The sequence below is a fragment of the Talaromyces rugulosus genome, chromosome IV, assembly GCF_013368755.1.
Source record: "Talaromyces rugulosus chromosome IV, complete sequence".
Taxonomy (NCBI): domain Eukaryota; kingdom Fungi; phylum Ascomycota; class Eurotiomycetes; order Eurotiales; family Trichocomaceae; genus Talaromyces; species Talaromyces rugulosus.
The window spans coordinates 3861023-3886758 of record NC_049564.1 but is presented as its reverse complement, the minus strand read 5'-3'; the positions used below and the strand labels follow the sequence as shown (position 1 = coordinate 3886758).

Below are 25736 nucleotides of genomic sequence, written 5' to 3'. Positions count from 1 at the left end.
AAAATATTGGGATTCACATAACTTCAAGGATGCATCTAGTCTACGAGCGTCACCGGACATAGGTTGTCATTGAAATTTAGTGCTTTGCTACGAAGTACATAGAGCAGCTTGATTGGCGGCTGATCACAGCTCTAACTAGATTATTCTCTGATACTTGCCTAATTATATACGCTAGTAACAACATTTGAAGGTAGATCGGGCATAATTTGGTCTATCTTCGTTCCTTTGATATCCACCGAGCAGTACCTGCAAAATTTGTTAGAAATAATATTTAATATTACCAACCTTTAATCTACATGTAAACGTGAGACAGGGAATTTTGAGGCTAATTACCTCGGAATTAGTTGTTAAAACGTTATCTCCGTAAATGTACCCCCTTGATATATCCAACGCAACTCAATCTAAGGCTTCCCAGGAAGGAAGCCTAGTCAAAATAAATTAAGCCTCGCATACAATGAAGTAGATCTTAGGGCTAAGACTGCGTTTTGAAAAAGCTTATTATTTCGCCGGGCCCAGTTTTCTATCGGGGCCAGGGTGGGTCATTAACATAGCCCTTGTTGAACTTTTTACGGATACCACTTGACCAAAAAGAGTCAACCCTTAGTTATTAGTTAGGTATAGGCTTACAGATCTTATGTATCATGTGATCGGCTCCGATATCTGGGCTGACTGACTCTAAAGCTCGGAAACTCTCGTGGAGAAACGCCACCCTAGTGTATACCAATCAGCGACAGCGCCAATGCCCCCAAGGTAACAGCAGATAAGGCCCCCTCCGGCGCTTCCTGGCTCATGTTTACGAAATACACTAAAAACATATGTAGTAGACCGGGTCAGGATTTCTCAGGGGCTGGCTTTATTTTCACCAATGAGAATAGCCCCTGAATACTGCGCATAGGCATCCACAGTTACATCAATCGATTGATTACATTGATGGTGTATATATAGGTGCATGTAACCAGTTCCGCTACGATGTAAGACCTGTAAAGTCAATTGATTTCCTCGTCGATGCGAGGCCCTTCGTTTCTTCACTCACCATCGAAATTGATGCTTTGTAACTCACCAAGATGCAAATACTACCGTCCCTGAACATGTTTCTAGGGCTATCCAAACTGTTGTTTCTGTCCACAATCGCGGCGCACAGCTCGGCCAGCAGTAGCAGTTTTGACCCCCTCCAATATGTCGATCCCCTGATTGGGACGTCCAATGGGGGTATGAAATGAATCATTCTGTATTTTTTTTAAACATGCCTAGAAACGTTAGCTGACGCGAGGAATAGGTCATGTTTTTGCCGGCGCTAGTTTACCATTCAGTACGAAATCCCATAACAGCCATGAGCATATTTTCCCTTCACTTACAGCAGTTGCGTAGGCATGGCCAAGGCTGGACCCGATTCCGATTACGACAATGCGGGAGGCTTTTCTACAGATTCTGGCAGTATTATGGGCTTCTCTCATATGCATGATTCCGGCACTGGCGGTGTAAGTTACCGCTTTAGCTGTTTCTTATTTTTCTTATTTGATCATGCCAACCCTCGTTGTAAAGGATGAGCTAAATGTCAATTCTAGTCACCATCGCTCGGTCTTTTTCCCATTTTCCCGCACCCAAACTGCACGAATGACGATGTTACTCAATGTGCCTACAGCTCACCAAATAGAAACACCGGTTATGCGGGAGATTCGCTCACTGCTAAGCCGGGTTATTTTGGTCTAACACTATTCAACGGCGTGCAGGTGGAGATAACAGTTACAAACCACACGGCATTGTATCGCTTCACCTTTGACCCCAATGTGCAATACAATAGCCCCGTGATTCTAGTAGATCTGGGAGATTTGCCACAATCACGAGCAAGTGGCACGGCTGTTGTAGATCCAACCTCTGGTCAGCTCTTGGTTAGTGGGACATTTGGCCCTAGCTTTGGTTCTGGTAGCTATGCATCCTATGCATGCATTGACTTTGCAGGAGCTGGAATTCGGAACACTGGAACTTTCTTCGGAGACGAGGTGGCTCTGCAACCCGACAATACAACTCAAGCGGTGGGAGGTTACGCTTCTGCTCCGGCTGCAGGGGCATGGACACAGTTTGCTGGACCGGTGAGGAACGAGCTTCTCGTTCGAGTTGGACTAAGTTTCATAAGCAACGAGAATGCCTGTAGTAATGGACAAAGTGAGATCCCGAACTTTGATTTTGACGCGACATACGAAGCAGCAAAAGAAGCGTGGACAGAAAAGCTTAACGTTATTTCTGTAAAGCCCGGTGGTGCTTCTGATGACTTGCAAACGTCTTTCTGGAGCGGTCTTTATAGGTCGATGTTGAGCCCACAGGACTATACGGGCCAGAATCCTCTATGGCAGAGCGATGAGCCTTACTATGACAGCTATTACTGGTGAGTACATTCTTCTGGGTGTAACACGATAAAGTAGAGACCATACAACGGAGATTTCTGATGGGAATATCTTACCAAACAGTATCTGGGACTCTTTCCGTTCTGTCCATCCTCTTCTCACTCTCATCGATCCTTATTCTCAGTCTCGCATGGTTCGCAGCCTTGTTGACATATACCGAAACGAGGGCTATCTTCCTGATTGCCGCATGTCACTATGCAAGGGATTCACACAAGGAGGTTCAAATGCGGATATTGTTATCACTGATGCCTATATTAAAGGGATTCCAGATGTTGACTGGGATACTGCTTATGAAGCTATCGTCAAGGATGCCGAGGTGGAGCCAGATAACTGGTCTGTAGAAGGGCGTGGAAATTTAGACAGTTGGCACAATCTTGGATATGTTCCTAGCCATGACGACGACCCCAATACATCCGGCTTCATGACAGGCAGTATCTCACGAACCGTGGAATACGCATACAACGACTTTTGTATTGCCACCATGGCTAATAAAACAGGTAATTCAGCCGACTATAGCAAATACCTCGGTCGAGCACAAAACTGGAAGAATATTTTCAATAATGATACTACCTCAAGTATCAATGGAGTGGATACTGGTTTCGTTGGCTTCTTCCAACCGAAGTATAACAACGGGAGCTGGGGCACTCAGGATCCGATATTTTGTTCACCGTTATTGGACTTTACATCTTGCTATCTTTTTGAGGAAAACTATGAGACCTACGAGGGAAGTGTCTGGTTATACACATTGTAGGTCCTTCGAACTTCGTCGTGTCTTTGGGCTAATTTTATCCAAGTTTTGTCCCACAAGACATGGGCGATCTGATTACTACCCTCGGTGGCAAAGGCAGCTTTACTAGCCGTCTCTCCTACCTCCACGACTCCGGGCTTCTCTATATTGGCGACGAACAGGCTTTCCTTCCCGTCTACCAGTTCCACTACGCCGGTCGCCCCAGTCTATCTACGAAACAAGCCCACACCTATATCCCATCCCAGTTCAACAATTCCAACAGTGGAATCCCCGGGAACGATGACTCCGGCGCTATGGGCTCCTTTGAATCGCTAAGCATGATGGGTATTTGGCCTGTCGCCGGTCAAGACGTTTACCTAATCAGTCCACCGTTCTTCGAAGAAGTGTCAATTACAAATGCTCTTACGGGAAAAGTGGCAACGATTCGCAATCTTAATTTCGACTCTTCTTATACGAATATTTACATCCAAAATATTACTAGGGACGGACAACCCTGGACTAACAATTGGATAAGTCATGATTTTTTCCTCAATGGAGGAACGTTGGAGATTACGCTTGGTGACAGTGAGAGTTCTTGGGGTACAAACACGGAGGATTTGCCGCCGAGTTTGACACCTTATACCTTTTAGATAGCCTGTATGAATCTAAGTATTTTGCGGGGCCGTAAGGTTGCATATTTGCAGCCAATCAAGAAGAGTCACCCAGATAGCTGAACGCCAGATGCCTCTTTCTGGCTGCACCCCGCCGTTCCTCAAGGCGGCAAGCCGCAGAAAACTACATTGGGACAGCTAACCCCAATCTCGCACAATGATATATACGTAACTTCCCGTCGCCAATGAATTGCTAACACGACTTAATCACTACTAGGGTCGCCTTCTTTTTGAGAGTCTGCTATGGTATGATGTCACCGCATCCGGGGGACCATATAGCAGCCTGTTCTTTCTAGTCCATTTCAAAAGTCCTGGAGAACCCTTAGGTCGACCTCTTCTCTGGTGATAACCGATTGGGTGTTGGCAGTCTACTCCTGTTCTTGTAATGACTTCTGGCCCATTAGAACCTGACGTGTATGAGAACCTCGCTGTTCCAGGATCATCAAAGTAGATCACACGCTGTTCATAAAGGTCACCCAGGTGAAGATAGTCCAAGTTTGGTAACTGGTTGGCCAGACAGTTGAACACATATTCGTATTTGCCCTCTGTTAGGTGAATGTACTCTAGGGTTAAGCTGCAAAGTTGTGTCGCCTGCTTGCAAAATGAAACAAGCGCAGCCTCATTAGTGTCGGTACCGTATAGTCGACAATGCCGTATTTGAGATAGACGGTCTAATTTCACAATCTCATTGAAGAAATGTCTCTCTTCTTTCTGTGCTTCGATTTGGTTCGACTTGCGTGGCAGGTTGTACCAATGTAGCTCAAGGGTTTCGAGGTGGGAGCATAATTCTAAAAAGCGCCTAATGTCACTGGTATAGCGTTGGCTATGGCCAATAGAATCGAATGACTCGCTCTCGGAATCACTCCCCAGGTCATCCCCAATGTGATGCGATAAACTTAACGAGACGCTGGTCAAGTTCGCTAATGCTCTAGACATGTTCGTATAATCTAGAACCGGTGCTATTTTGTTACAAGCCAGACTGCAACGAGTAATACTGGCGAATACATCCAGCCTTTCGACGTGGAGGGCGCTGTCTGCAAGGGCTCGACAGGCAATTTTAAAAGTCTGGGATGCTGTTTGCCACACTAGCTTCCACTCATGGACCTTTTTCGAGGGTATGATATCGCCACTATCATCTCTGCCTTGGACTGAGAGGATAATGGATTTCAAACCCCCGTATACTGAATTTAGTCGGAGGTTTATAAAAGCCTCGGTGAGAATATCCTTGTTAGACGGCGTGATATGCGACGGCGCTGTACCGATAATAGACAGATTCTGCAAAAGGCACCCCACCCGGTGAGGCTGTGTAAGCTGTACCAATTCCTGCACCTGTGTTGCTGATGTCCAGTCCACTGTCTTGCTTGCGAAGTATCCCTTCAACGTCTTTTGAACCGATTTGGCGGCTATGGTTCGTGAGACCAAACGAAGGCTGCAAATGTCCGGAAACTGCAACCAAACAATGATAGCCTCCAGGATCTCGACAGGTAGCTTCTCCAAAGCTGATAGCGCTTTTGTCGGGGTCATGGTGACCAAGAGTTCTATAATGGGGTGGGTTGAAAAATGAGGGGTAAAGAGACAAGGCTGAGGAAGTTTACAGAAGTTCACAGAATATAAGACTTACCCATGGAGCTAAGATTCCACAGACAAAGAGAAGACGGGACTAGGCATCAAATGAGTAATAATAATAATGCCCTTGTTATTTTCCCTATATATCCCCCGAAGCGGCGCAGATCTATGCCATAGGGGGTCCAGACCAAATCAACATCGCTGAAGTGGCGTACCAGAATTTTTGCGACAGCATGGAAATAATTTACAAATTTAGGACCAAGATTAAAATAGTTAGACTGCCATCCGATTCCGTCCTACCGGAGTCACGTGAACACGTGACTTTTGGCGTCGAGGGTAAACATCATGCTTGATCCAGGGGAAAATGATCCACTAATACCTGGGATTAAGCAACTTTCACTAGGGGGTACCTGATTATAAGGAACTGAACACTGCGTCAAAATCAGACTTGGAAACTCCCCTTGTAGGCGTATTCGGGCCTAAGAATTGATATTTTCTAGCCTTTTGCATCGCACACGCGTTTGCTCGTTTGACTCTGTTGATGCCTCAGGCTGCCGTGTTCCGTCTCCTTCCTTTGTTCTTCATCTTAGAACCCTAATTCTTCATCTTCTTCATCATCCATTTTGCTCGATTTGCTGCACAATGACGGCCAAGAAGCGTCACGTCGACGCGATAGACTTGACCCAAGATGAAGGAAGTTCACGTCCAGCCAAGGTTGGTCGGAGTCCACAGCCTAGGTTTTCAGGGAACAGCATGAACGCGGGGCAGCGCTTTGGGCAAGACACTGCTTTTGTTCCCCTCAGTCAGGCCGATTCGATTCGATTCAGCCAGCTTGATGATGATGATGCTGGTGCCGACGACCTCGTCCAGAGCACCCAGAACGCCGATGACTTCAACAGCATCAGTGATTCTGAATTCCTAAGTAAGTCGTCTATCACTGTCATCGCGATTGCTACTCTCGCTGACTGACTGCCAGCCGACCTACCCACCAAGATTGTCGGAGTACAATATTACCGGGGGTTTGCTACTTTGGGTGAACACGTTACAGTCAAGAGAGAACCTCAGAATCCATATGACTCGAATGCTATTCGCGTATTGAATGTCATGGGTCAACAAATTGGCCATATCCCCCGTACTGTAGCGTCAAAACTGGCAAAGTATATGGTAAAGCTCCTGATGAATTGTGCCTTGATTTATCCACTGATTGAATATAGGATGAGAAATGTGTGATGGTCGAGGGCATTCTCACTGGCGTCATTGGTACTTATGATTGCCCCCTCAAACTCAGACTTTACGCAACCCGAAACCCGGTTGAGCAAGAGGCGCTGAAGCGTCGAATGAAGCAAGATAGATTTCCAGTTCAGATCAGACCGCCCAATCGCGCAGCAGAAGCAGAGCGTGATCGGATACGCAAAGAAGCCATGAAACGGGGCAATGCAGAGGAGGCTGGCCGGCAGGACTCGTATACCCAGGCTGGCCGTTCTCAGGAAGCCATCAATCCTGCAACTCTCGAAGACCTCATCAACCAGAGCAGCACCTTCAATCCTCGTCAAATGGGACAAGCAGTCGAAAAATTCGGCATCAATGAATCCGACCTGGCTAGCATGCCAATGGCTGACACCCCGTCCAGTATGAAGACCCAGCTACTTTCATATCAGCGTCAGGGCCTCGCGTGGATGCTGGCCAAAGAGGCGCCCTCTCTTCCAGAGCAAGGTTCTCCTGGCACTGTACAGCTTTGGAAACGGGAGGGCATTAGATATAAAAATATTGCTACCCACTTTGCTACCTCTCAACCCCCAACGCTTGCAAGTGGAGGTATTCTAGCAGATGACATGGGCCTGGGCAAGACCATTCAAATTATCTCGTTAATAATGGCCAATTCAAAACCTAGGAACCCCCAATCTTCGTCGATTACTCTGATAATTAGCCCTGTTGGCGTTATGAGCAACTGGAAAGGCCAAATCGAGGCTCATGTGAAACCAGAGCATATCCCGAAGATACTTGTCTATCACGGAACGAATAAAAAAGGTGCAAATTTGAGTGGGTATGACGTTGTCATCACAAGCTATGGAGCACTAGCTTCAGAATATACGCAGTCTGACGGGCCTCCTGTTAAACGTTCTTCTGGACTTTACTCCGTTAATTGGCGTCGTGTTGTGCTTGATGAAGGTCACACCATCCGAAATCCTCGATCAAAAGGCGCCCTCGCCGCTTACAATCTACAAGCCGACTCCCGCTGGACGCTGACTGGAACTCCTATCATCAACTCACTCAGAGACCTCTACTCGCAGGTCCGTTTCCTCAAGCTCTCCGGCGGGCTAGATGACCTTGCCATGTTCAACGCCGTCCTTATCCGCCCTCTTAGCCAAGGTGATCCAGATGGTGTTTACCTTCTCCAAGAAATGATGGCAGCGATTTGTCTACGACGGCGTAAGGACATGGAGTTTATCAACCTACGGCTTCCTCCTTTGAAATCTCATGTTCTACGCATCAAATTTCATTCTCACGAGCAAGAGAAATATGAAATGTTTCAGTATGTACTTTCAAACCCTTTCTTAGCTCTAGCAGCGCTAATCAACTTTATAGAGCCGAAGCGAAGGGAATGCTCAATCAGTATCAGACTAAAGGCAGCGGGGGACCTACCTACTCGCATATTCTCGAAGTCCTTCTTCGAATGCGTCAGGTGTGCAATCATTGGGCACTGTGCAAGGACCGTGTGACCAAGTTGACGTCTATGCTTGAACAACACAAAGTTGTGGAATTGACACCAGAGAACGTAAAGGCACTTCAGGAACTTCTACAACTACGGATTGAAAGCCAAGAAACATGTGCAATCTGTCTTGATAATTTGGAGCAACCTGTCATTACTGCTTGCGCACACGCTTTCGACAAAGCATGTATTGAGCAGGTCATCGAGAGACAGCACAAATGTCCAATGTGTCGTGCCGATATTAAAGATGCAAACAATCTGGTTTCACCAGCTACCGAAATGGGCGAAGATATGGGAGCTGACAGCGTGGACCCCAATGCAACCAGCAGCAAGGTTGACGCCCTTATCAAGATATTAACCGCCAAAGGCCAAACAGAGGGAACCAAGACTGTGGTATTCAGCCAATGGACTTCATTTCTTGATATTTTGGAACCCCATATCAAGCGCCACGGAATCCAGTTTGTCCGCATTGATGGCAAACTGAACTCAAAGAAACGAGACCAAGCCATCACCGAGTTTTCCAATGAGCCAAACTGCACGGTTTTGCTTGCTAGTCTTAATGTGTGTAGCGTTGGCCTCAATCTTGTGGCTGCAAGCCAAGTTGTCCTGTGCGACAGTTGGTGGGCTCCTGCTATTGAAGACCAAGCCATGGATCGAGTCTATCGACTCGGCCAGACGCGTGAGACTACCATCTGGCGTTTGGTTATGGAAGGATCTATTGAAGATCGTGTCATTGAGATTCAAGAGAACAAACGTCTTCTCTCGATGACTGCACTCAGTGAAACCGAAAACAAAAAGAAAGGTCAACACACAGCCGCTAGGCTTGGTGACATTGAAAAGCTACTGCGTTAGTTGTGACTTCTCCTTACTATTTTCGGTCTATTTTTTTCACCTTTCGTTCCTGTACACTTTTTTTCCTTCTTGTTATTATTTTCGGGTTAATTTTTTGTACGTGTATTTTACAAGGGCTGGCTACTGAGTATAGACTTTTGCGTGAAACAACTTCATAATTTGAAATTTTCATGCGTATGCGTAACATAATTAACGATACTTCTTTTTGAGTTACACATGACGACTACTTGGCAATAATCGAAACGACATCCTCGTCACAAACTGGATGACTCAAACCCACACGCTGCGGGATATGTCTTGCGCTTGCTCCCCAGACTAATGCATATTTAAAGGTATCTTTAAGTGTACGGTGGATAGCGTCACAGACATCCTCTATTGTCGAGTTGCTGCGGACGATCAATGCATCGCCGAAGTCAGGATCAATTCCTTTTCTGTGATTGTGCGTTAGTCAAAGAGCAAAACTTTTCCCCCCATCCTTTCTTTCAGGGATCTGAGAGCGTACCGCTTTGTGTAAATTCTAATGAGTCGAAGTTCTTTCCACACGCGGTCGACAACGTCTGAAATACCGAGGTCGAGCTCACAGCTCATCACTTCTGTATGTGGTTCACGAGCAAGCTTGTCTAAAAAGTCGACGCTAACACTGTCGATTTTGTTGTATACATACAGGCTAGAAAAGAAGGGTTGAATATTAACCACCGTTCAAGTATATGGTCTGGGAAGAGTTACGTACCATCGGATGTATTTTCGATGATCTTTCATAATAACATCAATCAGATCGTCGACAGTTGCTATGAGCTGTTAGAAAATCATGGCCATGGCTCATCGGTGGCACGTGGGTTGTTTAGCTAACCGTGGTCATCTCGAACTAAAACTTCGCAATTGAGCATTTTGTAGTCCCGGAGGATATTATAGATCATTTTCTCGTCCAAGTTCTTCGGTGGATTTTGGAATGTAATCTTCATTCCACCGGCCTTTTTCGCTTTCAAATAGATATTACTGTGGTAGGACACAGTCAGAGCTATATTTCTTATCAAAAGAGGGGGGACTAACGGCGGTTCACGATTCAGCCTAATTCCAACAGCTTCAAGTTCTGCCTCCAGCAATGCACGCTGCTCAGCCCGTTTAGTCGCATCAAGAATCATGACGACCAAATCACTGGTTTTGGCGGTAGAAATGACTTGTCGACCTCGACCTTTGCCCTCCGCGGCACCTTCAATGATACCGGGCAAATCCAAGATTTGTACTTCGGCTCCTCCATACTCCAAAACACCGGGGATCGCAGTAAGCGTGGTGAACGAGTACGCGGCTACTTCGCTGCGCGTCTTTGTGATTTTGGACAAGAACGTCGACTTGCCCACGGATGGGAAGCCGACCAAAGCAACACGAGCGTCGCCACTTTTGCTGACATCAAACCCAGAGCCTCCTCCAGCACCAGCGCCTCCAGCTGGCTCGAGAAGTTGTGCTCTGAGGCGAGCGAGTTTGCTGTGAAGAAGAAAAATCCGTCAGGTCATCACGCTGACAGAATCTGCTTCTCGGGTTCCAGTTCAACATACCCTTTTAAAAGACCCAGGTGATACTCTGAACCATTAAGTTAGAAATTTCAAGGATCGTCCTTGGAGTCAAATACTTGGATTTCTTACCTGTTGCCTTATTTTCTAACATAACAATATGATAAGCCTTTGAAATGCGGGGCTAGAAAAATGCTTGAGCTTACTTTGCGTCCTTCGCATCTCATCCTCGATCCTGACGATAGCTGTTTAGCGAGAACAACACTGAAACTAGAGGAAGAAACGTACTCTTTGATCTTATCCGTGATGTTCACCATGGTGCCTGTTTTTTCTTGGGATTTCCCCGCAATCAACGATAGACGATATCAGGTAACGAAAGTCTCAATGACCACGCGGATGCGGGTTATAAATGAAAGATTGATTGCAAATAAGAAAAACAAGAAAACAGAATCACAGGAAACAGAGAATCTTAACCGTAGCTTCTGAATCTTTACCAATCGAAACATTTGCCGGTCCGATACTGATATCAAATCTCGAGCGGCAAAAAGCGGCAAAATCCACATTACGTAAGCGTTATTTTTAACTTGCGCCGCAACTTCAACTTTCCGACCTTAAACTTGTCTGCATATATCAACATCGACAAAGCGAAAAAGGAAATATGGCGGACACGGCAGTTGCAGAAAACCCAGCAGCGGCTGCGGAGACTGCTGTGAATGAATTGCTTGAGCAGTCCGAAGCACCTGAAGACCCTCAGACTGCTCTCACACAGCCTTCATCGGACAATACTGCTGTCGCGACAACCGATGGCGATGCGCCCCAGAAGAAGACGAAAAAAATAATTAGACGGAAAAAGCGCCCGGCCAGGCCGCAGGTCGATCCATCGACAATCAAGTCAGAGCCACCGCCGCAGACCGGAACCATTTTCAATATTTGGTATGCGCCTCTCTGATCGTCATGGTAGTTTTGAGGACGTGGTCCGGCTAACCTTGCTACTAATAGGTATAATAAATGGTCAGGTGGAGATCGTGAAGACAAATATCTTTCAAAAACAGCTGCAGCTGGACGATGTAATGTTGTGAAGGATAGTGGTTACACACGTGCCGACAAAGTGACGGGCTCGTACTTTTGTCTGTTCTTCGCAAGGGGTATTTGGTAAGCATCAGTTCTTGAACTTGATATTCGTACTTTTGAATACTAATAGTTCTCAAAAAAAAACAGCCCGAAAGGCCATGAATGCGAATACCTTCATCGTCTACCAACCATCCACGACCTTTTCAACCCCAACGTGGACTGCTTCGGTCGAGATAAATTCAGCGATTACAGAGATGACATGGGTGGTGTTGGTTCATTTATGCGGCAGAACCGGACACTCTATGTCGGTCGCGTTCACGTCACTGATGACATTGAGGAAATTGTTGCTCGGCATTTTCAAGAATGGGGTCAGGTAGAGCGCACCCGTGTGCTGACCTCACGAGGTGTTGCTTTCGTTACTTATTCGAATGAGGTGAGTACAATTCCTGAATTAGAAACCATACCGCGGCTTTTAACACGTTCACTAGGCCAATGCACAATTCGCAAAAGAAGCCATGGCTCATCAAAGTATGTATCTCAATGAAGACATTACAGAATTGTGGAGTTTCTAACATTTTCCCAGGTCTGGATCACAACGAAATCCTCAACGTCCGTTGGGCAACAGTCGACCCAAATCCTCTAGCACAAAAGCGCGAAGGCCAGCGTTTAGAAGAGCAAGCGGCCGAGGCCGTCAGACGGGCTCTCCCCGCCGAATTCGTCGCCGAGCTGGAAGGCCGTGATCCAGAAGCGAAGAAGAGGAAAAAGATCGAGGGAACCTTTGGCCTTGATGGCTACGAGCCGTCCGACGAAATCTGGTATGCGCGGACCAAGGAAATTGAAGGTGCTTCAGGACAGCAACAGCTACAGATTGAAAATTCTGAACAGCAGCAACAACTGCTTGAAGCTTCTCACGCACAGCTTGCTGCTTCCGAAACGCAACAGTCTGGCGGTGGTATCTTGTCTAATTCAACCATAGCTGCCTTGAAGGGGTATTCGACGGTGGCTAAACCCGCACCAGCGAATCTGGGAGGGTCTTTGGTTGCCTATGGCAGTGACGACGACAGTGAATGATGTGGTTTGAATATTTTGGTGCATTCGGTGTTAATTTGTATACTATTATTTATCAGATACCTGGGAAAAAAACTATAATTCTTTAAATATTTTGAATTCTGTCAGCTTATATAAAAAAAAAAATAGCTGCTCATAGTCATCACTACGTTGACCGACCCAGATCGTAATATACACACGATCCAGTGCGGAAATTATATATAAAAGCATTGCTATAGCCTTCTTTCCCTTCCCTTGGCAAACGGTATTCGTTAGCGAGGTCGTGGAGCAGTTCATGAACCTGCCCAAGGTATTTTCGCTCCGTTAGAGGAGCGTTCTGTATAACAGTACGCCAGCTATCAGGATCACATAATCTTGTGTCTCGAAGGGCATCTAGAATGTCATCCCTAGTGTCAATGGCAACAATGGGGCCATTGACGGCCTTTTCTACGAGTTCCCGGGAGCGTAGAAGAGCTAGAAAGAAAAGAAAAAAAGGTTAGATAATAACAGTAGTTTTGAGGTGTTTTTGACACAGAACGTACCCGAGTCAATGATATTTCTTCGATTCGTTTTTTTATTCCTGTGCTGAGCAACAAGAATACGCACATCATTGACGCGTTCGCTACTAGACCCACCGGTGTCGGTTTGGCTGGTATTTCGAAAAATCTTTGGATGTTCAGGCCAAATGTCTCGATGACTCCGTATCCGAAGTTCTGTGCGCAGCCAAATCGCTAAGTCAGAGTATCGAATGTCGAACTCTTCCTTCTTGATGAGACTTTTCACTTTCACTCCGCGCTCTTTGCTGTCAGCTTTGACTAGAACAACCCATGTATGGCTGCCCTCTCTGTAGTGAGCCATGAGCTGTTCAAATGAGGTCGCATCAACTGCCAATTCTGAGTTTATATCATGTGTCCAGAGCTCTTGTACGACTTGCAGACCCACCGTACGAAGTACAGTTGGATCAAAGCTTCCAACAAGGACATCACACTATACCTGAGTGTCAGCTTTCTAATCGAAAAGTCTCCGAAAAGGCACTCACCCGTCGAGATCTCCAGAAGCCCTCCACGTCATGTTCGTTGTGTTTTGTGAAATTCCTCGTAGAGGTTTTTAGGTAATCAGTCATAGAAGAGCTAAGTCTGTCCCAGCTGAGATTAAACCCGACAGCATGTGCCTGAGAGCGGCTATATAGCATCTTTGGGCTTATCTCTTGAATGAGTCGGTCATACCTCCCTCCTGCTGCGAATACATCTCGTCTTTTGTTGTCAAAAATGCACTGAAAGAGAATACTGCCCCGGAAAAACTTGTCGTTGAGGCTTGCAAGTGGGTTAATATAGACTTTGCGTTTCACGTCAAACCCCTGAATATAAGACACCAAGGCCTTGAACCGAGCAAAAATGGGTGCTAATCTGTCCGCAAATTCACTACCTTCCATAATTGTTTGCAGTTTCTGCTGGACTCTATCAGGAGTATCTTTACAGATATATCAGTATCTACTATTTAATTCGCGATGTTAGGAACTATCTTACCTCGAAAGTCAAACCTGGCCAAGTCATCCAAAGACGTCGACGCAACACCAATGGTAGGGGAGCGAAGCTCGCTTCTAATCTTCTGCATTGTCCACTTTCCAATATTTAGCCTGCTGAGGACTTCCTTGGTAGTAGGAATTTGAGCGGGCGTAATTCGACAGAATTCCATTATGGTCTGTAACAGGTCGGAGTGGTTGATGTGGAAGCACATGGAAGCTGATCGTAGAACTGGGAATCCCTCGATAATCTCGTCAAGAACTTTGATGACTTCAGCTTCTTTCAAGGCGAGATCAAGAGTATTGTGGGAGACAATATCAAAGTCGGCTTCTCGATGAGACTTGGGTTCACCACCATGCGGGGACTCTCTATAAACTCTCCCAAAGGAGAAGGTTTTCTCAAGTGAAGAGTCCTGCCGAGGAATTGCGCGAGCATTCGGTAAGGTGAGATCAAAAGGGAGTTGTAACATGTTTCCGGACGAGTCCAGTAACCGCACGACACCGTTATTGTAGTGGCCTGACCGTGGGAAAAGAGATTGTCGAGTAGTTTCGACAGCACCATGACGGCGGAATATCTGCATTAGTTTTTCCTTGACCAGTCCTTGGATCAACATCTCATTCGCTTCTGGTGTTCCACGCGAATCCATGTCCCATGTAATGTCTTCAATCTTCCTCGGGGATTGGGAAAATATTGCTGACAATATCTTCTTGTAGTCCGGAGAATTTGGGTCCGAAAGAAGGCCAATTATGGCCCTTCTAAAGGTCTCTTCTTCGACTTGCAAAGGTATTTTGCCACTTTGAAGAAGCTCAGAAGCCGAAGGACGTTCACTAGGGCGGTGGCTGAGCAGTGCTTCTAATATTTCACCCTGAATTGCTTTCTCTGCTTGCTGGAAAATCGCAGGAAGCTCATGATTTTTCTCACGTATAGCCTGTAATGTCTGGGCACGTTCCATTCCAGTTCGCAATGGATAGCACATTTCGAAGAAGATCACGCCAAGAGAATACATCTAGCTTTGTTAGCGTCAAGCTCAAAAAAAAAAAGGAAATAGTCATCAACATCTACTAACATCGACTTTTTCATTGTATTGGGCTGTCGAAGTCGACTTGATCTCTGGAGCGACGTAATAAGTTGTCCCAATACTACGTGTAAAGTCTCCTGTGATATGTTCGGTAGTAGAAGACTTCACTGCAGTTGTGAATTGACCACTCGTAGCTAGTCCGAAATCACCGATTCGTGGATTATTCGCAACATCTATGAAAATGTTGTCCGGCTTGAGGTCCCTGTGGATGATGCCATGGCCATGAATATGACTAATGCCGTCCAAGATTTGACGGAAGAGACGCCAAGAACGATCGATATCGTCGTACAGACCATTGTGAATCAAATCACGAAGAGTCTAAATATATAAATTAGAAGTTTCAACGAGGATATTATAAGCAAAAACTCACATGCTTCTCGCAGTATTCCATTTGAATATACAGGGTTGTCGTGGAAGGCCGCCCCTGTGATCCAGAACGCACTCGACTGATCTCAGTGACGGGATCTGTGTCGGTAGCGGGTGCTTTCTCGGCCTTCATTTCGTCCTGATCTGTTGAATCACCATTTTCGTCCGTGTCGTAACCGAACTCAACCTGAGGATACCCGCTGGAACTGATAAAATCCAAACCACTGGTACTGGCTGCAAGATCACCATCTCTATATGAATCGCCTTCAGTTGATGATATAGCGTCTTCTTCAACAGTATCAAAGTCTTCCTCGAGCCACGCCGTGTAGTAACGCACCACATAGGGATGGTTGAGTCTGGACAATAGCATGATCTCAGAAAGAGTATCTTTCAATGCCCCGGCTGAGTTCTGAGAAATCTTTTTGATGGCATAAAAGCGGCTGTCTAATTTATTACGTGCCTTCACCACCTGGCCAAACCCTCCTCTTCCAAGTCGTCCTGCTTCATCAAAGTCATGGACATAGCGTGAGAAAGCAGGCATTCCAACTTGAGAGTCAAGACGTGGTCTTCTCGAAAGCGACATTGAATGAGAAGTGGGGGAGTTTTCAAGCAACGGGGTATCAACGCGGAAAAATTCAGAAGGCTGAAGTTGGAAAGCTGTTGGTCGCTTCTTCGGATCCGATTTGAAGATCTCCCTAAGAAGGTCAAGCAGTGGTGGTGACAAATCCAAACTGCCCATCACAGCGTTGGCAGACGTATAACGATGCAAGATATCTTTTCCAAAGCCCATTTGCAAGAGCACGATACCAAGATCCCAGACGTCTGTTTTGGTAGAGGAACGGGCATCGCTTTGCGTTAATTCTGGAGGAAGCCAAAATGGCGATTTCGAGGTTGCCAGTGTCTGCTTCTGATCACTGTATTGAGGGAGTGTGTCTTCAATGTTTCCGAGGAGTTTGACTGTAGTACTTCCAGAAACATGGCGGAAGAGCATTACGCGGCCGCTATGGATGTTTCCGTGCACCACTCCGTTTCGGTGATAGAAGTCAAGTGCTTCCAACAGCTGGATTATCCATGAGCGAATCGAATCCGCCGAGACTGTATTGACTAAGTCCAAAAGCTCTGACAATGAGCCCTTATTGGCGTATTCAAAGAGAGCACAAATCTGCCAACTGTGGTCTGTCGAATCTGGCGTGCCTACAGGAGGGCAGATTTTGAAGCCAATGAAATCCACAAGATTTGAATGACGTAGTTTCCTTAGAGCCTCAAGCCTGTCCTCGCTCGCTCGCATCTGCTGTCGAAAAGTCAAGGTCTCTACGCCTTTCTCTTCGAGATATATCTCCTTCAATACGAGAAGAGGCACGCGGGTCCGACTCTCTGGGACTAAAGGTCTGACAGTAAACGTTTCTTTGTTTGGATAGGACTTGAGTATAGTTTTGCCGGAAACTGCTCGAAAAGCCAGTAATCGGCTTTCGCTGTCGTTCATAACTAGCGGCGGGTCGAATAAGATGGAACCGGGGCTCTCGTCGACATTGTCGTCTATATCTAATGCTGCGTTGCGACTCTTGCGTCGTGAATCCCGGGCCTTGGTACGCTCACGCTGCCTCATTTTATCTTCCAAAAGTCGCTGCAGGGCCCGCTCTTCTTCGGCTGTGGCTGCTTCTTGCTTACGCAGTTCTTCCTTTTTCTCCAACTCTGCTTGCTGGATGGCAGCAGTCTCCTGTTCGATGCGCTCTTCCTCCAAGCTTGGGATGTCCTTATCCCCTGCTTGAGCCAGAGCTGCGTCTTCCAGAACGTCTTGGATATTCACAGCGAGCTCGTATATCATCTCGGAGCCCAGTAGTTCTTTCGGTTTGGTTTTTATCACATCTTCAATCTTTGATTTTGCATGGCGGCGAAGGTCCTCCAAGTGCTCGACCTTAAGGTTAGGTACGGTTTTGGGATAGGTTGCTGGAAGTTCGACAAGTAGAGCAACGTTGACGTCAGGATTCGCTGATGCCTTGAGGCGCAGTTTGAATGTGACTTCGGACGATTGCTAGATGCGGGATTTAGAGAAGGTAATTTTTTTAAAATTATAATGCTAGTTGGGATATAGCTACCTTCCAAGCTCCTTGTCTATGTTCCACGTCCTGGAAGTCCTCCCCGTAGATAGATCTCAAAGCGTCAGCTTCATCTTGATGGATTTCTCTATAGTTTGTAGGTCCCTGTGTTGAGCCCTTCACTGGTGATCCGTCCAGCGGAAATGTCTTGGTTTCGGCCTTCGGACTGCCATTTTGAACGGCATGAGTGTTCTTTTTCTGCTTTTTGTGAGTCATAGCTGGGCTTTGGGCATAGGTTGAAGCAAAAGTGTCTGCTGGCGAAAACAGGCCCTTGTCACATGAAATGGTGACAAAGATTGCAGCCGAAGCTGCAGCCCTCTATATCTCGAAGGAATACATCGTTGCGTGGTTCCGTAATTACTGTGTTGGTGTGTTTGCATGAAAAACAAAAGTACACGAGACAAGATGGGATGAGCTGGCGGGGGGAGGAGGGATCTTTTAACAGCGGACTAGTCACACGTGTTGGCGCGAAGTAGCGGTATCGATAAGGCCCCACCAGCGCTAACCAGTTGCGGTTGGGTACACCCGCAGCGGTGTCGCCCAAGTAGGGAAGGCGGTGACCCACGTCAAAGCTGTCCGTGTAAACAAACCAAGTCAAAACCACGTCAACCTGCACCAAGTCCTACTAGCAGACCGCGGTCTCGAGCATGGCGTGTCTCGCGACTCATTGAAACCAGATACACGTGAAATTGCAATATGCTGGGCTGGATCACGGGGCAAGACGGGCAGGAGAGGCCGTCCACGGGTAAGCTTCACGCGGTGCATCTACGTGAACAAGAAAAAGCTGACAGGTCGCAAAGATGATTCGAGAGTTTTTGACCCCCCGCAAACACCTGGCCCTGTCTTCGCTTTACGCGCCTTTAAAAGTGCAGTGTTTGGGACTCCCACAGGTGAAGATGATACAGTAGTTGGACAGCGAATTGTCTCCAAAGACCAGCCAGACTCTACGATGCAGAATAGCAAAGCTACCACCTCTCAGGAGGCGGATCGACAAAAACCCAGTGAGAAGCAAAACTTGAGCTCAGAAAATCAGCTCAGTCTATCGCCGACGAAAAGCATCCTAATGACACCTGGAACAACATCGAATCGACGCAAAACGGTTTCATTCGGCAGCACCGTTCATCACGACGAGTTGAAGAAAGACAACCCATTGGCGACGGATGAAGCCACAACATTTCCCGCTCCCGGCTCCGTATCTTCTCAATGGACATCAGGGCAGAGCAGTGCAAACTCGAAACCAAGAAGCAAACTCACGCAGAGTCTACTCGACGCTCGGGAACACCGTACCGAAGAGCTTCCCAGACAGGTTGAGCCAGCACGAAGTGGAAAATCCCCCTCTAGACAGGCGAGTCTGGATGCTGTCGATGCTGGTCTTGCCGATAAAAAAGATGAAACCGTCAATCTCGATGACCCGCAATCCCAATCAGGACAATACTGGAAAGCCGAATTTGACAGCTATCGGAAAAGAACAGACATAGAGATCAGAAAACTTGTCCAATACCGTTCGGCCACTAGATCTTATGCACGCAAAAAAGACGCAGAAGCGATGCGCCTGAGGCTGCGACTGGAAAACGAAGAAAAGAAAGTTGTGGAAATGGAGCGCCATGTAACAGGGCTTGCCTCCGACATGGTCAGCAATGGGGGCGAGGGTGACAAAGAGAAGCTCGTTCGGGATCTCACCATACAAACCGCCTTGGCTGTTCAGTACAAGCACAAGGTAGACACGCTACGGAAAACTCTTCAGCGACATGGAGTGGTAGGCACGAAAGAGGAGCAGACCGAATCGGATAGGTTCCTTAAGGATAAGGAGGAGATCTACAGGTTACAGTTCGACCTTGAACAAGCTAACAAAAAACTCAAAGAGAGAAGCCACGGCGACGAGTTAATAAAGCTTCGAGAACTGGCCAAGTCTTCAGATTCCAAGGTGCAGCAACTCGAGAAAGAAAATGCTCAACTCAAGAAGAATATAACACGGTTCAAAAGCGAGCAGCGCAAGTGGGATGCACAGCGATTGGACAAAGAAGAGAAATTGAAACAGCGAGTGACGAAATTTGAGAAACGAAGCCAAGAATACAAAGAGAAATTCCTGGAATATCAACAGGTGTATGAGCACGAAAGGGAAAATCAACTAAACAAAATCAGATTCCTGGAAAATAGAGTCGCCGATTTGGAAATTTCGAAGCGATCGAACGGCCTGAGAGACAGTGATCTCAGTCCCCCAGAAGAGTACCCAGGGGTGCGCGTTCATGATTTTGGTGGGCAGCGCGTGAAAATACCCTCAAGGAACCCAGAGGACATGACACAGGTAGGCAATCAGGACCCAGATAGTTGCCAAACGATCCCCAATGATTTACAAGACGACCGTCCAGATGAACGACGGGATGTGAAGGACGCAGCGGCAGACAAACCGACAGAATTGCCAAGAACAGTCAAAATTTGGGACCCAAACATCGACACCGACCTGCCACCGCCCTCTCCGCCTGGACAGAAGGAACGTCCGCCGTATTCAAGAGAGCGCCCCGTGACACCTCCATCGACAAATCGATCAGTGCAAGCGGCAGATTCCAGTGGGGATGGTAAGGCCAGGCCAACTCAGACTCAAACACCCGATATAAGCAAGACGCCCTTGTTACCATTGTCGCAAAGCCGATGGGCTACGCCTATGGTCACACAAGAGAGAATTGCTCCCGAGCGCGCCGCTGCAGCAAAGACTCGACTGGAGCAGAAACAACGTTTGCAGGGAGGAGAAGACAAGGAGAATGAGCTTGAGATCTTTCTTTAAATTTCGACCGTCTTTTGCCTGGAAGAATACCTAAAGGAATGGGTTTCTCTTGTGATGTCGAGTAACTTTTGGGGTCAGGATGTACATGTAGTTGAAAGAGATGGATTAATGCGGTATGACGAGTCAGGATCATAGTATCATAGTCAACTTCTTTCTAGTAACTTTTACTCGCATGTATCAATTGATAGGTGCTAATACATATGCAATATTGAACGAACCCCTTTGAGCCGTGAAGCCCAATGTATATTCCTTGAGTTTATTCGTCTAGATCTATTATTCATCTTTCCAAGAAGGCAATATACACAACGATAACTCATCTCAAGCCTTGCCGTTAGAAAACGACACAACAGCCCATTTCCCGCTCCAGGCCCATTTGCGCGCACCAGAATCACCTCCTCCACCGGGCAATTGTCGCAGTCGCTCATCTTCGCCTGGCGAGAGGCCGACAACGGTATCGGCTTTGCAGGTCCGGAAGGACAGGATACGGATTCCGGATTTGGGGCCGAGGGGTCCGATGGCTTCTGTGAAGGGGGTTGTTGGGTCCCAGGCAGCCTAGTCAAAGTTAGACATTTTGCCGGCAAGAAAAGAGGGAAAGGAGACATACATCGCTTGTCAATTTACGGTAGTTTAGATCTCCCTTGAAAAGAACGAGTTCGGCAGACTGCAAGTCCTCAAACAGGTCAGGGGCAGTAGTAGGCAAACGCCAGTAACCGCCAGGCCCCGTCCAAAACGGATGAGGACGAAGAACCAGTTTCCCCTCGGCGTGGAAAGTGCTCCATTGAGTGAAGAGAAACTTCACTTCTTCGACTTCCTTGTCTGTTAGTGGCTCGTGTTCACGGCCAGAGTCGTCGGCCGCGGTATAAAAGGCTTGCGGATCGACGAGCGCGTTCAACAAGTCTGCAAAGTCTCGCGGAACGACATCTGATACAAACCAGGGGATAGTCTTGGGCCGCAGGACGACGGTCGTGGCTAGGCCCGAGGAGAGCAGGTATCCTGCAAGGATCAAGTCGACAAAGAGCTCGAAGCCGGCATTATCAAGCACAATATCAACACGGCGCTCTTCACCCTTCTTTGTCTTTCGCGCATCTCGCAGTGTGTCGTAGGCAGCCTTGGTATCGTTGACAAGAATATTCTTTTCCGCAGCCTTACGGGCCTCGGAGCCCTGCAGTTTCTGGATATCCTCGTATGTGAGCGACGTGAGGAGCGACAGGTCCGTGGCGTTCCCCCATAGACAAATCTCGCACATTTCCGTAAAGATGACTCGCTCAGCGTCCTCGATTTGGGCTGCGCTGAGTCCGTCGGTATTCTGCTTTTCAGCCTCGAGAGCGAGAGCTTTGTATCTGGCTGCTAGTTCCAACACTGCTGGGCGCGAGGATTTAAAGGTTGACATCTTTTGGCGCGAGAACACGTCGTAGCCTTTCCAGGACTTGGATCGCTTGAACAGGGTTGCGATTCGCCGGTCTTTTAAAAATCAGCTTCTCTCTTTATATTCTTGTCGATGGGGAACATACAGAGATAACATTCCGAGAACAACCATGCCACATTATGCCACGTCGGAGGCCCTCGTGCTTCCAGCTCCTTGTTATACTCTGCAATATCAGACTCGCCGTCGTCGAGCAGGGGACTGCCGTTGTTTAGCACATCACATCCCTCTGAAGAGAAGACAAAAAAAAAAAAAAAACTCACGTCAATTGACGGTTGTGCTGCAATTCATATTTCAGCTTGGCCAGATCCTCAATAATTCCCTTCCCCTCTGCTCGTTTCTCCTCGTCTGTCGTGGGGACATTGCCAACGCTTCGGTGGAGGTCATCGATCGTTCCGGTCTGTTGAGTTCAGCTTCAATTATTTTATTTTTTTTCCACCGAAAGCTTTGCGTAATTGTGCTGCTCACTATGATAACTGGCCATCGCTCATGGGCCGACACACAGGCGAAACTGTTGGGATCGGAGGTTGTGTATTGAGCTGAAAGTAGCAATCAGTAACGCATTCTTGCATTGTATAAAGTTCAAGAAGGATCAATTGCCTTACGCGTCTTTGGATCGAGCTCCATGGCTGCTGTATACGTGTGGAAGTAGAGACGGCGTGTCGATGAGGATGAAGAATATTACTTTCTGGAGTAGTGATAGCTAGTTAATTTACATGAGGGGCTGCGGGGCACCTCCGATCGCCGTCCGATATCGATTGGCGGGGTATCAATACTATCCATTTAGAGAACTAGTATACTACAGAGTATACTAGAGCACTACAAGAGAATAATACCAGGCTCAATTAATCAATCGCCCTAAAGATCTTTATCTAACCAGTCCCTATGCAAAGAACGCTTCTCAAGTATGGATAGCGTGGTCTCAAAAAGGTCGCAAGTAAAAAAAGTAGAACTAGCAAAAAAAAAACATAATCCAAGCACCTCGCGGTTCGAAATCAGTTTCATAAGTCGTCTACATTGACATGAGAGAGTTTTGAGCATAAGCCTGTCGTGTGTTAGTCATTCAAACTTCAAGAGAGTGGGTTGAAGGGGATTACCATTGGCTTGATATCTGGGTGAGGTACGGCATCAAAGACGTGGTATTCGAGCTTCAATTCCGGCCCGACGTTGATGTATGCACCCCTGTTTTCAGTAGCATCGCAGTACTTTGGCGCAGAGAAGACGGTGATGCAGCGTCCATCGTGCTCGACCTCGTAGCCGCCCATGCGGACTTCGTGCGACCGAATGACGGCTTCCAGCCCGTTCTTTTCGCAGAAGCGTTTCGTCACGTCTGGTCCAAACTGGAGACCAACACCTCTCTTGCTGGGACCACGGCCGGGCTCCGTCTGGGGGTCGGTCCAGAGCATCTCCATCATGAGGCCCGACTGGCCCGGTTGGCGCTGGGTGTGTCTGTTCAGTTTTCGGATGTCGTCAAGCGAAATATCGTCGTCGGAGAACAGGCCGCCGTGCAGGACAAAGTACTTTTCGCCGACCAGGGTGGCCAGCGGTAAAGCGGAGAAGGACTCGGAAAACACTTTGAAGACACGCTCGTTGTACTTGGCTTTGCACTCGCCTTCAAAGCCGTACACCTTGTTCATGTCGTCCGTCTCGTGGTTTCCTCGGTTCAAGAAGAACTTTTGTGGCCGTAGCCACTTGTATGCGTACAGGAGGAGGGCAATCTCTGTCGACCACGAACCGCGATCGACAAAGTCTCCGTTGAACAGATATGCATGGGTATCGGAGGGGTAACCGTTCAGGCGGAAAATCTCGAGGAGATCAAAGTATTGTCCTATCAGGGTGAGCTTAGAAATCTTCAAAACTAGAAGGGAAAAAAAAAAGCTTACCATGCGTATCACCACATATCGTGAGCTTTGTGCCCTCGTCGACACCGATTTCAACCATTGTCGCTTCCGCCTTGACCAGGTCTAGCACGTTCTTGATGATTTGAAAGACGTATTTCCGGTGAATCTTCTTGCCATTCTTAAACCGCTCCAGCATGTCGTCGATAAACTCCTGGGTCATTTCAGCGTCCAAACGAACACCATCATAGCTATCTTCGACGGTCATGGCATCGATATCGAGATCTTCAAACTCAGACGGCGGGTCGGCCACCTCGATTGCTTTTTCAAAGTCTATGCGGCGAACGAGCTTTTCGCAATCTGCTAGTTTTAACTTGGCATCCCGGTTGTGTGGTTCCTTCTTGACAACGGATCGAAAGTCTTTGATGGCGGCGCGCGGGTTCAGGATGGCTGTGTAGGCTAGGGCTCGTCGCCAGTAGGCCTGTAATTGCGAGTATCAGCGCCGGAACCCAAGTTTTTCCCTATGTGTGTGTATGTACATACCTTGACATATGACGGGTCCAGCTCCAGGGCCTTGGTCGCATCGGCAATGGCATATCCAAAAGCCTCCATTTTGATATAAGCCTACCGAGTTATCAGCATTCGCATGCGCTGCAGAAATAAAGTCGAGAATCAAATACCTGAGCGCGATTGCAGAAAAACGAAGGGTCCTTGTCATGTTTGTCGATGGCCTGCTTATAAAAGTCGATGGCAGTCGGCCAGTCATGCTGCGCAAAGGCCTTGTTGCCTTGCTGCTTGAGAGCAACGGCAGCTTCGGCGGCGGAAGCCATTACGAGAGCGAGAGTCGCAAGACGACGTGAGACAACGAAGCAAGTTGGAGAGGGCGAAGGTGTGAGGAGGAGGAGGAAGAAGAAGAGGGGGAGGAAGCGGCGTGGCACGAGACCGGGAACTGAAAACTGGCGGGGGAAATAGTCTAATAGACGACGATAATGATGGCTAACAAAAACCTCCGAGCCCAACCTGGCGACTCAGACGTGATCAATCCAAAATTTTGAATAAAAGATGCCTCGAGAGAGTAAGTAGATAATTAATCAGTTTGCGCTCGTGGATGGAATTTTTTTTCCCTTCCGGCGGAGCAAACGGGCGATTTCCAATCTGATTCGCTCGGCCTTGGTTCTTTGAGCTTGTGCTTCTTCCAGAACAGTCGGCTCTCTCTCTCTGTCTCTCTCTCTCTCTCTTCACAACTCACTTACTCGCTCACTCGCCTTTACCTGGCCAGAGTAGTCTATATACGGAGTACCACGACTATTTTTGTTTTTCTTTTCTTTTTCTTTCTCTCTTTTAATATTTCTTTTTCCGCGCCAGACATGACCTCCTCCTTCACCGTGCCCTCGGGCCTAATGCGCACTCTTCGCGCGTGCATGGTCTGCTCTGTCGTGATGCCTCAAAGCGTACGTTCCCTTTCTCCCCATCCTCTCTTCTCCTATATTCTCTTCTCCTATATTCTCTTCTCCTATATTCTCTTCTCCTCTGACTCAAATGTCTTACAGAAATTCAACCACGAAGGCTGCCCCAACTGCGACCACGTCCTACAACTCCGCGGCAACAACGACGCCATCCAAGAATGCACGTCGCAAGTCTTTGAAGGGCTGATTTCCATTGTCGACGAGCGCCAGAGCTGGGTCGCGCGCTGGCAGCGACTGGATGGGTATGTGCCGGGGACGTATGCGATCAAAGTGACGGGCACATTGCCGACGGAGACGGTGGCGTCGTTGGAGGATGCTGGGATTAAATACATTCCGTGAGTTTTTTTTTTTTTTTTTTTGTCTTCTTCTTCTCTTGGAAAGAGGGACAGAGTGCTGATAATTCATGTGTGTGTGTGTGTGTGTGTCTAGGCGCGATGGAAGTGCAAATGAAGAGGAGTCGTGATAGGCCGCAGGAACAGCTAGATTTGATATATACTCGAAAAGCGAACTTCCTTGTTTATTATCTGGCCTCTTTTTTTTGCTATGGCCTGCATTGTCTCGGTTTGGTGTTTGGGAATGGCGTTGGATCAGCGTACAAAACATGAATGTG

General features: G+C 47.4%; 9 protein-coding genes across 9 annotated transcripts; 5 read left to right on the top strand and 4 right to left on the bottom strand.

The window, feature by feature from the left end:
• Window positions 1-1064: 1064 nt before the first annotated feature.
• Window positions 1065-3779, top strand: TRUGW13939_08053 (uncharacterized protein; the record flags this gene model as incomplete). The annotated part of the gene is made up of 6 exons (XM_035491189.1): window positions 1065-1209; window positions 1277-1309; window positions 1369-1478; window positions 1566-2383; window positions 2466-3149; window positions 3197-3779. The coding sequence occupies 6 exons, from the start codon at window positions 1065-1067 to the stop codon at window positions 3777-3779; spliced, it is 2373 nt and encodes a 790-aa protein (XP_035347082.1).
• Window positions 3780-4013: 234 nt separating this feature from the next.
• Window positions 4014-5324, bottom strand: TRUGW13939_08052 (uncharacterized protein; the record flags this gene model as incomplete). Its single annotated transcript, XM_035491188.1, has 1 exon — window positions 4014-5324. One exon carries the CDS (start codon window positions 5322-5324, stop codon window positions 4014-4016), a length of 1311 nt encoding a protein of 436 aa, XP_035347081.1.
• Window positions 5325-6008: 684 nt separating this feature from the next.
• On the top strand, window positions 6009-8928 carry TRUGW13939_08051 (uncharacterized protein; the record flags this gene model as incomplete). Its single annotated transcript, XM_035491187.1, has 4 exons — window positions 6009-6288; window positions 6343-6530; window positions 6581-7899; window positions 7953-8928. The coding sequence occupies 4 exons, from the start codon at window positions 6009-6011 to the stop codon at window positions 8926-8928; spliced, it is 2763 nt and encodes a 920-aa protein (XP_035347080.1).
• A 223-nt stretch (window positions 8929-9151) lies between these two features.
• Window positions 9152-10753, bottom strand: TRUGW13939_08050 (uncharacterized protein; the record flags this gene model as incomplete). The annotated part of the gene is made up of 9 exons (XM_035491186.1): window positions 9152-9359; window positions 9431-9595; window positions 9659-9716; window positions 9779-9924; window positions 9979-10410; window positions 10482-10506; window positions 10569-10583; window positions 10643-10671; window positions 10725-10753. 9 exons carry the CDS (start codon window positions 10751-10753, stop codon window positions 9152-9154), a joined length of 1107 nt encoding a protein of 368 aa, XP_035347079.1.
• Window positions 10754-11094: 341 nt separating this feature from the next.
• TRUGW13939_08049 (uncharacterized protein) lies at window positions 11095-12578 on the top strand (the record flags this gene model as incomplete). Its single annotated transcript, XM_035491185.1, has 5 exons — window positions 11095-11369; window positions 11436-11588; window positions 11655-11940; window positions 11996-12035; window positions 12091-12578. 5 exons carry the CDS (start codon window positions 11095-11097, stop codon window positions 12576-12578), a joined length of 1242 nt encoding a protein of 413 aa, XP_035347078.1.
• Window positions 12579-12720: 142 nt separating this feature from the next.
• TRUGW13939_08048 (uncharacterized protein) lies at window positions 12721-17833 on the bottom strand (the record flags this gene model as incomplete). The annotated part of the gene is made up of 7 exons (XM_035491184.1): window positions 12721-13028; window positions 13097-13541; window positions 13594-14024; window positions 14081-15083; window positions 15144-15473; window positions 15526-17553; window positions 17618-17833. 7 exons carry the CDS (start codon window positions 17831-17833, stop codon window positions 12721-12723), a joined length of 4761 nt encoding a protein of 1586 aa, XP_035347077.1.
• Window positions 17834-18313: 480 nt separating this feature from the next.
• On the top strand, window positions 18314-20399 carry TRUGW13939_08047 (uncharacterized protein; the record flags this gene model as incomplete). Its single annotated transcript, XM_035491183.1, has 2 exons — window positions 18314-18362; window positions 18418-20399. The coding sequence occupies 2 exons, from the start codon at window positions 18314-18316 to the stop codon at window positions 20397-20399; spliced, it is 2031 nt and encodes a 676-aa protein (XP_035347076.1).
• Window positions 20400-20717: 318 nt separating this feature from the next.
• On the bottom strand, window positions 20718-24631 carry TRUGW13939_08046 (uncharacterized protein; the record flags this gene model as incomplete). Its single annotated transcript, XM_035491182.1, has 11 exons — window positions 20718-20951; window positions 21004-21860; window positions 21911-22023; window positions 22086-22222; window positions 22291-22361; window positions 22428-22454; window positions 22804-22834; window positions 22920-23650; window positions 23706-24141; window positions 24204-24284; window positions 24341-24631. Coding segments are annotated over 11 exons (3009 nt in total), but the record flags the coding sequence as incomplete, so codon positions are not given.
• A 396-nt stretch (window positions 24632-25027) lies between these two features.
• On the top strand, window positions 25028-25589 carry TRUGW13939_08045 (uncharacterized protein; the record flags this gene model as incomplete). Its single annotated transcript, XM_035491181.1, has 3 exons — window positions 25028-25111; window positions 25211-25461; window positions 25556-25589. 3 exons carry the CDS (start codon window positions 25028-25030, stop codon window positions 25587-25589), a joined length of 369 nt encoding a protein of 122 aa, XP_035347074.1.
• Between the last annotated feature and the right edge of the window lie 147 nt (window positions 25590-25736).